Source organism: Paramormyrops kingsleyae, chromosome 10 (assembly GCF_048594095.1).
Source record: "Paramormyrops kingsleyae isolate MSU_618 chromosome 10, PKINGS_0.4, whole genome shotgun sequence".
NCBI classification, from domain to species: Eukaryota; Metazoa; Chordata; class Actinopteri; order Osteoglossiformes; family Mormyridae; genus Paramormyrops; species Paramormyrops kingsleyae.
Window position 1 is genome coordinate 22,009,351 of NC_132806.1, and position 14,958 is coordinate 22,024,308.

The 14,958-nt window shown below is 45.2% G+C and overlaps 1 protein-coding gene across 1 annotated transcript in view; it reads right to left on the reverse strand.

The window, feature by feature from the left end:
* Positions 1 to 14,958, reverse strand: part of LOC111859859 (dedicator of cytokinesis protein 2) — a 70,123-nt gene that overhangs the window by 8,149 nt on the left and 47,016 nt on the right. Inside the window, exons 27-42 of the mRNA XM_072717516.1 lie at positions 11,817 to 11,915; positions 11,558 to 11,652; positions 8,940 to 9,018; positions 8,714 to 8,814; positions 8,003 to 8,061; positions 7,744 to 7,892; positions 6,968 to 7,053; positions 6,681 to 6,837; positions 4,985 to 5,025; positions 4,118 to 4,208; positions 3,833 to 3,943; positions 3,087 to 3,176; positions 2,529 to 2,633; positions 1,470 to 1,611; positions 1,066 to 1,147; positions 829 to 913 (exon numbers count right to left, since the gene is read on the reverse strand). Of these exons, the coding sequence (XP_072573617.1) occupies positions 829 to 913; positions 1,066 to 1,147; positions 1,470 to 1,611; positions 2,529 to 2,633; positions 3,087 to 3,176; positions 3,833 to 3,943; positions 4,118 to 4,208; positions 4,985 to 5,025; positions 6,681 to 6,837; positions 6,968 to 7,053; positions 7,744 to 7,892; positions 8,003 to 8,061; positions 8,714 to 8,814; positions 8,940 to 9,018; positions 11,558 to 11,652; positions 11,817 to 11,915 (1,572 nt within the window). The remainder of the gene's footprint in view (positions 1 to 828; positions 914 to 1,065; positions 1,148 to 1,469; positions 1,612 to 2,528; positions 2,634 to 3,086; positions 3,177 to 3,832; positions 3,944 to 4,117; positions 4,209 to 4,984; positions 5,026 to 6,680; positions 6,838 to 6,967; positions 7,054 to 7,743; positions 7,893 to 8,002; positions 8,062 to 8,713; positions 8,815 to 8,939; positions 9,019 to 11,557; positions 11,653 to 11,816; positions 11,916 to 14,958) is intronic.

Sequence of the window (14,958 nt, forward strand, 5' to 3'; positions counted from 1 at the left end):
GTGGCCTGATAAAACAATAAGGGATCACCTTGAAAATAAGGACCCAGTCTATTTTGTTTTTGAACTATATACAATGTTCTTTGTTGTTTCTATATACATAGCATTATGCAACTTGCATATATTATCTGTAAGCGATTTATGATGTTTCCCTGTATCAGCTATCACTACTGCCTATATGTCTCTGCGCGTCTGAGATCTGCCTATCTTGTAGGGACAAATTTTGATAAACAGTTATTGCTAGTATGTTGCCACAAGATAAATGGCCTTAATAAAAACTGCTTAACAGCTGTAACCGTCAGTAGTTTTTGTTTAATCATCAATATTCATCTATCTTTTTTTTTAGAGTGATTTTGCATTAGGGACAGTTAATCGAAATGGGTATCATTGAGAGTTTCATACAAATTTGTAAACATTTGTGTATGTGCGTGCATGTGTGTGTCTGTGTAAGTGTGGTCCAGGTATACCTTACCTTGTGGGGACCAAATGTCCCTGCAACGTGATGAACACCTGTTTTTTTTTTCTTTTTAACCCTATTTTAAGTTTCCTGGTGCCAATATGGGAAAACCCTATTTTATAAATCTGTGACTGCAATAAAAAAACTAAAATGCAAAAACACTTGTATTTTGTTTGGTTACTTATGGTTAGGTTTAGGGCTGGGTAGGGGTTAAGGTTGTGATAGTTAGCATTATCATTTTTCCCATTGAAATGAATTAGCGGTCCCCAAAAAGATATGATTACACGACTGTGTGTGTGTGTATGTGTGTGAGCGTATGTCTGTTACGTATGTGTGTCTGTTTGCTATTCAATAACGTCTGTAAAGATACTCACAGCAAATTCATTGTCAGGGTCCACTGAGCCTTTTCTGACAGGCCTGGAGTAGTGAAAACGCTGGACATAGTTGGACTTGTAGAAGCTGAAGGACACACAAGGAGACAAGACAGACGGGAGAAGCATCTATCAATGCTGGACCAAGTCTGCCAGCGAGACGGTGGGCATTTCCGGGTCTTTCTGAGAGGACCGGGCTGGTTACTGGGGCGCCGGTTGCGGTTGTTCTTGGGGACTCACTTGATGATCTGGTCAGGCACAGGCTTGTTCTTCAGGCGGGGGGGAATTTCCAGGACGGGCTGCACCGTGAAACACTGAATATCTGCGCAGCTTCGTCAAGAACCACAGCGTGGCAGGGGAACACGTTGCTGCAGTGCATGATGGGAACACCCCGCAGGTAGGAGCTGTCTTGACTCCACGGCCTGCCGCCCCCCCCCCCCCCACCCACCCCCCTGCATCATTTCCCCCATATCAGTGTGCCCCCCTCCTTATCTACCCTCGCTGCTGCATTCATCCTGTTAATAGCTCGCTGTCCCTTCATTGCCTGACCTTCCTGTGTCTTTGTGCCCCTCCCCCCCCCCCCATGCGTGCGTGCATGTGCCCACCCCCTATCCGAATCTCCTCTAACTTGCCAGGAAGGACACATTGCATAGGGGAGTTCCGGATGTCTGGCCCGGGCAGGGTAGTGGTGTTCAGTCGCACAGCGCTGGGAAACTGGCTCATCAGATGACTCTGGAAGTCCTCTCTCCGCTCGTACTCCTTGCCCCGGTGAATAAACACCTTGTTCTGCATGACACACAAGAATATCTTTTGAAAAATACACATGACCTTCATTTTACAGACTGGACAATACATGGATTAAAAATGTTTATTCATTCACTGCTCGTTTTGGTCTTACGACTGTCCACAGCACCGCGTTCATAAGGTCAAAAATACCATAAAAACCACCAATTTCAGTCCACGATAGATTTATCGGTGTTGTTAAAAACACAATTACATCCACACACACACAGACAGACAGACACACACACACACACGCACACGCACACACACACACACACACACACATGTTTGTATATATCATTGTGTGGAAAAAACCCTGATCCCCACAATGATAATCTTAACCCAGCAACTGAGCAAAGGAGATTAAGGGATGACGTGATCCAGGTGTATAAGATTCTAGCAGGTCTGGTTGCTGTTCAGCCAAATAGTTACTTCAATATTAGTTCGAATACAAGAACTCGTGGCCATAGGTGGAAATTAGCGGGAGAACATTTTAAAAATGGATTTGAGAAAGCACTTTTTTACACAGTGTGTAGTTAGAGTATGGAATAGTCTCCCTGTTAGTGTAGTGGAAGCTAAAACCCTGGGTTCCTGTAAACCTGAGCTAGACCAGATTTTAACAGCTATTAGTAGAATTCTCCCCACATGAGCCTGATGGGCCGAACGGCCTCCTCTCATTTATAAACTTTTCATGTTCTTATGTTTAACTCTTACTCAGCCCTGACCTAAGCCATAAGTAACCAAACAAAACGAGACTTTTGGCATTTTGATTGCAGTCACAGATTTTTAATAAAAATCTTTGTGGGGACTGAAAAATAAATGTCCCCACAACGTCAGAAAAACAGGTTTTGGTCTCCACATTGTAACAATAAAATACACCCCCCACCCCCCACCCCCACACACACACACACAGCTCTAACCCGGAGAAATGGGGGGTATCCACATCCATAGTAGCCCACAGCAAAGTAGTCTGGTTTGGGACGCAGTATCTTCATGATGTTCTCGTAGAATTTTGCTTGCTGCTTCTGCAGAAAGAAGGAAACATGTATCCGTGGATGATACAGGCATCCCAGGCTCTGCAGCCCAAACTGATCACAGGATGACAGCACTGTGCCAGCGGATGTCAGTCGGAGCGCTACATTAAATAAAACATCACAGGAAATAAAATATCAACATACTTTTCTTGTGTTTATGGTAAAAGGAACGTTTCTGGCCTAAAGCAAACAAGTTGTGGTGGAAATGCAGAGGAAATGCAGTGCCAGACGTCAGAGTGGTGAATGTAGGAACATTCGTTATTTTTAATTTGGCGCAGAGGGCCAGGTTTTGGTTTTGCCAAGTGATGGGTGGATGAGTCCGTGTGGTAGCCATGGTAACCATTATTGGCTACGCCCTGGGCTGATGCTGGTGCGGGACGGCATGTAAGGAGTCTGTTGAGAGGTGGAGGAGCGCAAGATGTAGGGAGCAGCAGGTTTCTTTACCAGACTCTGACTCAACATGTCGTAGTCGAAGACTTCCAACTCGAATTGCTCCGCGAGCTCCTTGCAGAGAGCGATAGCCTCCTCCCACATCTGCGCGCGGCAGATAAAGAAAGATAAATTAACAGCAGTCGTAGGTGAGTTACATTTCCATTGTTGACATACATTTGAAAAGACATGAGCCGGTGTGCATTGTGCACAATAAGAAGTCTCCATGACAACAACCCCTTCCCCAATGCCACCTCTCGAATTCCAGAAGTCCCAGGGCAACACAAGCACCGACAATGAAAATCTATTAAACTCTAATACAATAACAGGAAAATTGAATTGCTCTGGCTATGTACACACAACCCAACTTCAGCTCCGTGTAGACCTGAACTAGTAAATAATATGCCCAAAAGTTGGAATATTTATAAAGAAATAAATTTGACAGACCAGGAGAAATACATTTATATAACTGCACTAATAAAGCACAGGACTGCTGCTTTGTTTATTATCTTAATGCTTTGGGATCATGGGCAGACGGATGCTGTAAAAACATTCTTATACTTTTAGAAAACAAATGCATTCTGGACCATGGGAAGCAGTTTTATTCTCTCTGTCCAATGCAGTGGTGATGCCATTTCTCCCACTGCATCTTCTACTGAGGAGGAATACACCCAAACTCTTATAAAGCAGTAATGGCTGAACCAGCTCTGCAGTACTACATGGCAATACAAGCCCCGGTCAGTAGGTGGCGCCGTGCCAACCTTGCCCTTGTCAAAGTATCCGATGATGGTGTCATAAAGGGCCTCCTTCAGCTGCCGCTGCGTCTGGTTGCTGGGGAAATCCATCTGTGGACTGCACTGCTCCTCAGACCACTGGTAATAGCAAGGAGAGAGAGGGACATGGTGAGTTTCCGGTACTGCTTTGTCCAGAGGTGTGTCAGGGAATCGCTGGTGCTTGTGTGGGCTTCCACCTCTCTAAGTGGTTCACTGTACTGAGAAGCTGCAAGAGGCGAGAGCTTTACACCCATAGCTGTTTGAAGCTGATACCTTCAGCAAACGGGAGTGCAGAAGCAAAGTGTAGGCGGCCTCTGTGTAGTTCTCCACATCCAGGTGAAGGTCTCTCAGCTTGTAGAGGTACCTACAAGAACAGACCCGCAGACACGGTCAGACCTTGGCAGCCACTGCTTGCGTGCGTCTGGCTCTGAATGATTTTTTGTGACAACACTGTTCAATGATGGCCACCAGGTGTCTCCCTTTACACAAATATATTTGCTATCACTAACGTTTTTTTTTGACACCGTGCATTTTTTGTGCCGCACAGACCTGCCTCTGTAAAATCGAAACCCCCAGAATCAGTAGCGGATCCCGGTAAATACTGTTGCAATGGGAATATATCTAACTGCTCCACTGCCTAATGTGATAACACGCTGACAGATTTACTAATGTGTTCATCATACACCAGAGCCCCGCTTTCCTCAGTCCAGCTATTGTCGTTCTTTTTTCAGTTCTTTCTCACTTTTGTCCAGATGCTTTTCCAGTCCCATCACTCAACTGCAATCTGTATATTCTTCACCTGAACCTTTTCTGATCCTTTCTCTCACTCTTCCTTCATGACCTCCTACTTCACCTCTCTCCCTCCAACCCCCCCCCCCCCCCCCCCCCCGTGCCTCTGTCCCCTAAATCCAGCGGAAATGTTGCTATGAGACGACCAGCTGATCCTCTGGGTTTTGACTATGACCAGGATAATCTCCGTCCAGATTACACTGACACATGCACACGCACATTGTCTGCACACATGTGCAACAAAGAGAGCTAGAATGAAACATGTACATGCTGATCTTTGTTCCTGTGTTGCTCAGAAACACCTTCTTTTCCATGTCAGGCAAATAAATATTCAGAACCAAACATAATCACCTGATATACATGGCTTCTCGGTTGATGTCCTTGTAGAAATTCTGAAAAAGAAAGCAGGGTTTAATAAAGATCAGCCATTTCCCTTGATTCTTCATACTACATGTTTGTATGTGATCATATTAAATGTTGTTCATTGAAACCTGCAACCATTGTATGATGATGTTGGAAAATAAAGCCTAGATCACACATGTATACCTTTCGGGGGCAGTATGCATTTGTATGCACATCCATGTCTACACTTTGCGCGCGTGTGTGTGAGTTCATGCATCAGTGTCTGCCTTTGTGTGTATGTGTGTGTCAGGGTACCTCCATGTAGGCCCCAGGAAATACACAGCAGAAAACGTCACCCATACTGATGTAAATATGTTCATCCTGTGTTACGTCTAATGAGGATCAGTTTGGGTGAGAGCCGAGCAGACAGGTCTAATGAGAGCTGTGAAATGCTACCCTGTATTTCCGAAAATTGGAGACAAAATCGGATACAAAAATCGCTCTCTCAAAAGTGTTTCCATACTGAGCTGACTCTCATAAGATGCATACAACATCATTACATGTTGCTGGACTATATTGGTGGTCTTACTAGTCTGTTTAGTCACTTGTTAGAGTAAATCTAGATTGACCATAGAATCACAGGGCTGTGCATACTACTAATCAGAAGCCAGGTAGGATAGAAAATCTACTAGATAGTAGCTCTCCAGGACCAGAGTTGGAGACCCCTGCTGTACAGATTCTGATATAGCAGACACTGGAAGTAGCTGTTCTGTTCACGCCTACAACTCCGACAGCACAAACTGACCTGACAGGTACTTATTTGGGCAGAGGCCTGCATTATAGACAGTCAGAGGATAAGGGATAACAGACTCTCTGGCAGGGAGAACTGTGGCCAAAAGTTCACACCACTGATAGTAACTGTTCATAAGGAGAGGCTGTTGGGCAGGAAACCAGAAGAAAGACAGTGTGACGAGCCAAGCCAAGGGGCAGGGGAATGGAAATCAGGCAACTCCAATAGTTGTTCAATTACCCTCATGGGAGTTTTACTTACACAAACATATTCTGAGGGCAGAAGGAAAAAATATTGGTTCAGAGAGATAATCAATCAGATTGTAACTAGAGGAAGCAGAACTGACCAATCATATGTCTTGGTCCCACCTCCCCGAGTAGTTTGAACTCACCTCCTCTACAATCTGATTGGTTATTATTTTCCCCTATGCCCACAGAACATTTTTATGTTAGTAAAACTCCCACGAGCTTCAGTTACTGAGCCCAAGTCATGAAGGGTGCATTTCCCACTGCATTCTACAGATGCAAAGGCCTTAAAGATCATAAGATAAATGGTGTTCAATTAAACCTGTGTTCACTGTAGGATCCTATCTGGAAAACAACACAAGTTTATTAGGCACTGGTTACCCAAAGATCTATACTGCGTTACAGCTGACACGTACTCATTATTTGGGTGAAAGGGCCCTGAGATTCAATCGTACTGTTCTTTTGTACAGAGTAATGTTTCTAATTATGTGTTGATCCGCTGCAAGCAACATAATGTTTCAAGGGAAGTGTAGACATAATCTATTGAGGTTTTAGAGGATGATTAATGTCCAGAAGTGCCGTCATGACTCAGACGTCAGACTGCACGGTCAATAACTGCACGGAGGACCATGCAGAGACGGTGAGCCTTTGGCCGGGGAGATCGCCTCACCAGAAGATTGACGGTGCAGCTCATGCGATTGTTGCGGCTCTCGTCGCTCATGACCGCCCTGTAATCCAGCAACCGCTCCAGCAGCCCCTTCACCAGCATCACAAAGTGCTGCACCTGGGCAAGCAGTTGGGGGTGCTGTGAGGCACACTCCAGCAGACTTATGGGAGGGGTGGAAGAGGAAGGAAAAGTCACGCAAAGTCTCTAGCATGTACCTGTTGACCTCAGAAGAAGAAGAACAGGGAATGGGTGGGACTGGAGAGCAAGGGGGTCGGGTGTCACAGACTTACATGGTCTGCAGAAGCTCCATGTACTGCTCATCACCTCCACCACCCTCCACCTCGTGGTCCAACTTCAGAATGATCTCATTCTCAAACTGCAACACAAAAGAGCAGAAGCTATGTAGGAACATTTGTAGCTTGCATGCTAATTGGTTGTATAGAGTGTAACTATAGTACAGCCCTAAACATTCATTAATCTTCTAAATACTTATAAAATACTGGGTTGCAGATGAACAGGATTACATTTATACTTGTTTGGCAGGTGATTTTGTCCGAGGCAATGTACAAGTAAGGCAGATAAAACATCACAAGCATGCAGCTGTCCGGGAGCCAAGAGCTGCTATGCTCTGCTTCCAGTGAGTGACCAGTAACAAGTGAAACACAGCTGTGGGAACAAGATACACTGCTTCACATCAGAGCCACCATACAAAGAAATATCACCCAAGAAAGATTTTAGCTTTTAACTAAGTCTCAATGCAATTTAAAAAAAACAAATATGAACAATATGCAATAATTTTGGCTTATTAAACGGTGCACAACGTATATAGCCTGGTGAATTTGATTCTCTATAGTGCATGTATAATGTGCACACTCTATAGTGTATGTATAGTATGTACAGTCTATAATGCATGCACAGTCTGTACAATCCATAATGTATGTATAGTGGTGTACATTATGTCTTGTGTGTGGGGTGTGTACTATACAATATGCAATATAGATATTATGTACAGTGTGTCTTTGTATGCATAGGGCGTTTAAGGTGATTCTTGATTGTAGGTTGGTACCTTTTTGAAATGGTTGGACCGGCTGTGTTCACACAGCATCATATCAAAGAAAATGGGGATGGTGGCTCTTCTCAGCTCCTCCTCAGGAATCAGGGTCATCTCCAGAATGGGTCCCACCATGCCGGGGATGAAGCAGATCTTGTTGTTCCCTGCCGAAGACACAGGCACCGTCACCAAAAGTAATCAGACCCCGATTCTTATTCATTCCGCACATGTGCTCTTGCATTATGTGCTGAGTCCCATTATCTCGGATGCTGACCAAGTTTGTACCACATGTCCCGGATAGCGAAGCCAATCAACCTTCTCATGTCCCCATACCTGAAATGAAAAGAGAGGAAGAGAGGAATACGAGTGTATGGCTGACAGAACAGATGGCAGAGGATCAACTGCAGCCTCAGACCTCGTAGTATGCAATCTTTAATAGTATTTGCCACAATGCATACTTTATTGAACATACTACTCTGGAACTGGCAGTCCCCAGGTTACGAACAAGACCCATTCCCTAGTCTTAAAGTCAAATTTGTACGTAACTCAGAAAAATAATAATACAGTACATAATAATTATTATCGCACAGCATCAATAAAAGTTAGTGCATACAATACTGTCCTGTACCTGAAACCGACGACCTACCGACGGAGCCACGCAATGTCTTCACGAGCGTCACAAAGTAACGAATCATTGTATTTAACCCAATTTTTTAATTTTACAGGCTCGTAAGTATGAGTCTGAGGTTCTTGACCTGGGGACTGCCTGTAATTCCTTTCCGCTTTATGGAAGATGTATTTATAATGGGGAAAGTTATGCATTGTTAGTGCAACTGGATATACCACTTATTAACAAAGGTACAGACGAATTCCTGTCGCGGGGCGAATGTAAAATTTCCCGTCTTTATTACTGGTGGTAATTAGCGGTATATCCCTGGCATATTCTTAATAGGAATATAGATGGATAGTACGAAGGGACATTCACTTTGACAGGATCTTGTTCCTCTTGGTGTGTGAGAAGTGCTGCAGCTGCAGGGACTCCTGGGTAATGAAGGCCACAGCCAAATGGAAGTAGTTGTTCCATAACTGCAGAAAGAGGAACCGATACAGACACAATGTGACAAAGAGGCTCACAGCCAAACTCGGCTTCATTTACTTACTTATTGTCCGGCTTTGCAGTTTAGGGAAGAGTAAGAAACCAGAAATCTAACCTGCACTTCGAAATTTTTGTTGTCCAGGAATTTACGGTTCATGGTGTCGGCATAGGTGTTTATAGCCCTGAGGAAAACTCTGAAAAGGTGAGGAGAATAAAGAAAAGCATAGGTTAGCACAAGGAGCAAGGCAAGGCTGAACAGGAGCACTGTTCTGGTAACACATACACACTTCTATCCGACTTATATAATGTCTTGGGGGAAGCTGCCCAGCTAATTGGCCTCTGAGATTTTTTTTTTTCTACTTTAACTACAATTGTCTCCATTGTCTTCTACTTGAACTTAGGAATGATTTAACTGTTGTTAAACTGTTTTGTAATTGTTGGTTAAGCACTTTGGGATTGATTGAAGAAACTGAATTACAATGAATTATGTTGAATTGAGATATAGGTCTAAGATCGGGTGGCACAGCGGCTTGTTGAGTAGCAATGTCATCTCCTAATGCTAGGAGGGGGGGTTTGAATCTGTGTGGGGGGGGGGGGGGTCTGCATGTTCTACCTGTGTCACATGAGTTTCTTCTGGGTACTCTGGTTTTCTCTCACAGCCCAAAAACATGTAGTCGGGCTATTTGGCATCTGTAAATTGCCCACCATAGTGTGTCAGTGTGTGCATGTCAGCTGGAATCGCGTCCAGTGTGCAGACCAGCCCTGTGCCCAGTGTTGCCCAGGATTAGCTGCAGGTGATCCCCCGTGATGCTGGCAAGGAGAAGTGGTTGTAAAACGGGTGTGAGGATCTAAGATGGTTTCACTTGATCAGATTTGGTACAGCTGTAGGCTCACTGACGCTTCACATTAGGAATTATCTGTCCCGGCTTCGGTTTACAGTCTGTCATAAAAACCAAGCAGTGGAAACAAGCCGGGATATGTCTGAGCACACGGCGGCACAACACACTGCCATGTTTATTGCCATACGTCTGTGTTTTAATTCTGCAGGAAGCTTGTTTATCTCTAAAACGCCAACAGCTGGCACACAGTGTAAAATGTGGCCTCTTTACGTGAGATGTTTAAATGAGATTGCCGCTACAGGTAACTCTGATCGCTGCACAAGCCAGCGGATGTATTATGAATACATTACACTTAGAGAGTCTTTCTGATGATAACTGAAACACAGACTAATTTGTTCACTAGCCTCTTTATGAGTCCATTTGTCTCCCCGCCACCGGTGGTTGTGTTTGACTGATCCTTGCCCTCTAGACTTCCCTGCACATGAAAGCAGCCCCCGCCAACACAAATCAGCGCTCCTTTTTCATCCAGTCTATTTTTTGCAATATTTCTCATAGTGTCAAATTTCTGCTGTCCCAAACTGGATCCTTTATCTTCTTAAAATTCGTCTTGTTATTATTATTATTCTTTTCATTCCCAGGCACTGCGTACTCATCCCTCTGCAGTGTCAGCGGCAGAATAAATCTGATGGCAAGGTGAAGATTTTCACCAGGGGGCATTTCGTGGTGGTCGGGGGAGGGGTTTTGACTCCGAGGAGGAGAATATCTTGGGTGGACATTTGATCCACACGATCCACCCATTAGTATGCCCTTGGCTAGTTGGCTAATCTTTTTTTTTTTTTTTTTAAGCATTTTTGGGTTATTCTTGGGGGGGAGGGGCACATATGCAGCCATTTGGGGGGGGGGGAGGTAGGCTACTGTGTTGCCCACACTACTCCTCTTGATCCTGATTATCCTCTTCACTTGTCTTTGCAGTCCCACACTTCAGGCCTTTTTCCCCTAATATTGTTCCATCCTTTAACCTCACACCACCTCTGTCCTCCCCTCATCCATCGCCTGGTACCTGACAGGAACCATGTTCACAGATGTCACAACTGGCCAACAGGGCCAAACCCATCTGCCGGCTCCGGGTAGCTGCAACCAGCATGGACTTATTAGCCTGTCCACTCTCAGGCGCAAACCATTAAAATTCTGCTAGGTAACCTCTAGAGAGCATCCTGGGGAGAGAGTTGTTCAAGACACTGCCTTGAGCTGTTTGAAACGAGAGCACAGTTGCATCTGAAAAAAATGTGGGTTTTTTTTTTTTTTTCGATTTAATTGTCACTTTTTCACTTTGCATAAGTCTGAGACGACTGCAACATTGACAACAGCGAGTAAGACCATGCTGACATCATGTGTTCTGTGGTGCAGAGCTAATGTTGAGAGAACCTGAGCCCTACTTAATACCACATGCCCATGGCTCTTCTTCACCCAGATGATAAGATCTTGTCTGACAAACTGGCTACCGGCACTTCTGTTATCAGCAGAGCAGGAGTGACGCAAGGTCCTGTTGGCCAGCCTGTTAGTTTTAAAACCATCGTTCCATCTTCGGTACCGGAGATGCCACGGCGCCCCCTGGTGGACCAATGTGTCATGACACTTGATCTGACGACATTCTGGCCTGTTTCAACACCTTGCCTTTTTTAAAGAAGCGATCATATCCCCCGCTACCCAGGTCACCCTGCCTGGTGATGAGGGACGAGAGGAATTCTGGCCTTGTTCTGAGTCAGCTGACTGTGTCTGCACGTGGATTCTCACTCCAAGGCTACCCTTGGCTAATGACCTTGCATTCCCAATCATGAAGACCTGGTACCAATTTTAAAATAGATAGGGGTTCACACAGGGAATTCATCCTCACCTGTTCTGCACCATTATCATAGCCATCCAATCAGAGGGATAGACATGCTTTCCAATGAGATCCTTAAACAGCAGGAAGGTCTCCATAAGGAAGTCCTGAAATGATAGACATTGCTGTCATCCTGCTTGCCTGCCAGCTGCATTCCCCGCAGTAGCTCGGTATATTTATCTTCATGGCTATTTGTCCTGGCCGTGTGTGCGTGTCCGAGTCGAAGTGCGTGGGCCTGCGTGTGCATTCCGAGCACACGTCCGTGTCTCACCACCAGCTCCGAGCTGCCTGAGAATGTCTCAATGTAGCGTGCATAGTGGCGGTCATCCATCTGACTGAGGATCGCTGTCATGCAGGCTACCACCCGAGACTGAAAAGGAGAAAGAGAGAAACAAAGAGAGAGAGAATGAGGAAGTGCAGGGGGGGGGGCACCTCCTCACAGCTCTATATTTACCCCGTGGCACGACCTCTGGCAGGACCTGTGACGATCCGAGCTCCGATGTCATAATGACAGTTAGGGCTCCGGACTCGAGCGTCTAAATATGAGGAAGAGTGTGAAGGAAGAGGAGAGGAGGGAGAGTATGGAGATGCAGGAGGTGGAGAGGAAAGGTATAGGAGTGTAGTAAATAGGGAGAAAGTCCATAGCAGGTCAAGAGGAAGCCCTACGTGGTTTAAGGCACTTCATTTTACAGTGAGAGAGAGAGAGAGAAAGGGGGGGGGGGTGAATTGATTGCTCAGCTGAGGAAATGCACCTCATACAAGAGGCTGCATTAAATGACTTCCACTGAAAAAGCACGGAGAAGTGGATGCAGTCACTACGGAATTTTAGCATCCCTGCCCACGGGTCCCTTGATGCTGTTAGCTGCTCTCGGCGCCCCAGTCCAGGCCACGTCACGCCGATACTCAGCAGCTTAATGCTAATGAGGCTGCATCCCGGAGCCGCAAACCCAAACGCTTAATTCGGCATGATGCAGTGCGACCACAGGCTCTCTGGCCCCATAAAAAAGGTCCTCGGAATAACCTACTTTTTTACCTTGAGAAATATTTCAAATATGGATTTTTCAGGGACTTTGCATTGATTAACAGATGCAAATTTATGCTCTGAAAGGTTCGGCAGGTGGTGTGCTGTTTAAGACACAGACACATAATCCAGAGATTGTATGAGTAGCGGGAAAGGCCTTCAGAGAACCCGAGGATCAGCTCAAACGACGTGCCCAACTGTGACAATTAATTAAGGGGCTGCCCGAGCCAGTCAGGTAATAAAAGTATTTTAATCCCAACTGTAATTGTTCAATCCAAGTTGTAACTGATACCAGTAGAGTTTGCAATGCACAAAAATAAATTATTAACCATGTACTGCATCTTGAAAACAGCAAGGCTTTTTTTTCAGCAGTTGTCTTTTATTAAAGTCATTTTAGTAACAAATAACAATGTTGCTTTCTCTATTTTATACAGCAAAATAAACTACATCTCTCACATGCAGATGGGTGCTCGTTCTATCGCTCCCGGTCTAGTGGCTGACAACAACCTTTAATTCTTCATTACAATTTTCATTTTCTTTCCAGCTGTGTCTTAAATATATTTATATTGTATCTTGATGACACTGTGTTGGATTTTACAGCTAATTTGACAGAGAAGTATAGGAAGGGATCCTGTGTATCCGTCCATATATTAGACCAAAGCATCCATAACAAAAAATGGATCACTGTCACGGCCCACAGAGTCTGCCATCTCTGCATGCCAGCATGTGGCTACACCAGGGAATGATGGGAGATTAGAGGATGAGAAGGGCGACCTTGATCTGCAAGTGACTGCTGACCGAAAAGTGTTTCATTAACAGGATATGTTTCTTTGGGACGAGTCAGACAGTAGCCTGTTGTCACACACAGCAATGGATCCAACTCTGGGTTATTTGGGGTGCAGCCCATCCCCAAACATTGAGGAGATGGTGCGGCTTGCATTCTGTCTTTGGCACGCGAAGCGTGTTCGCTGAGAGTCTGATTGGCCAGCAGACAACTCAATACAGGTCACTGACACAGACCCAAAGCACATTCCATCTCCGGTAGACCTCCCCAGTGTACGACCTGACACACATGCCCAGTACATACCCCGAAAAACAGACCCCCTATGACAGCAATCTGACACCCTCGGGGATTAGAGTAGATTTGTGTGTTTCAGGGTCATCATTCATCGCTCTACTTTCCAGTAATTGGTTTCCTGGGTGGAATTAACATTGTCCTCAATCGCTCACCCCGGGCCAGGCCCCCTGTGCCATTCAGGCCCTCTCTAATGGCAGGCTATCTCTGGGGATTACCGGGAAATCAGGACAGAGCAGATGTCAGGCCACTGATCTCTACCCCTCCACCATTCTCACCCAAAAACTCAATGCTTCGATCCTGCAGATACTTCATGACCCGCCTCTCCAGGCACAGTGCTGCAGCCCGACCAAGCCACGCCCACTCTAAACCACAGCAGCATCTTGAGTACCCAAACCTTGCAGAAACACCCTAGAGCCAAAACCAAAGGCATGCAACCGCCCTATCAACCAAACAGCTTATTATGAGGCCCTTTGTGATGTCATCACGCACTAACAGTACGTGGCTGCATATCCATCTTGGTCCCTAATCCCACTCCAGGTCCTACACTACATGGACAAAAGTATTGGGGCAACTAGCCTTTCTACCTACAGGAACTTTCATGACATCCTGTTCTAAATCCATAGGCATCAATATGGAGTTGGTTCCCCTTTTGCAGCTATAACAGCTGCCACTCTTCTGGGAAGGCTCTCCGCAAGATTTTGGAGTTTGACTGTGGGAATTTTTTGCACATTCATCCAGAAGAGCATTTATGAGGTCAGGCACTGATATTGAATGTGAAGGCCTGGCTCACAATCATCAAAGTAGGAAGCATAGGATTATCCAAAATGCCTGGGTATGCTGAAGCATTCAGAGTTCCCTTCTCTGGAACTGTGCTCTGGTTAATACCAGAGGAAAAAGTTTGAAACTTTGAAGTTATTGAGTCAACAGAGCACTGGTGAATTGTATGTGCCTCAGAACTTGGTGACCCCGCTCTGTTACTTTAAGTAGCCTGCCTCTTTGTGGATGAGTTCCTGTTGTTCCTAAACGCTTCCACTTTGCAATAATACCACTTACAATTGACCGTGGAATATCTAGTAGGGAAGAAATTTCACAAACTGACTTGCAGTGCAATGGTGGGATCCTATGACAACACCACGCTTGAATTCACTGACCTCTTCAGAACAACCCATCCTTTCACAAATGGCTAGGTGCTTGATTTTATACATTTGTGGCCATGGGTCTGAATGAAACTCCTGAATTTAGTGATTAAGAGGTGCGTCCCAATACTTTTTTCCATATAGCGTATCAATGTATAGTCAACCAGTACTAAATCCC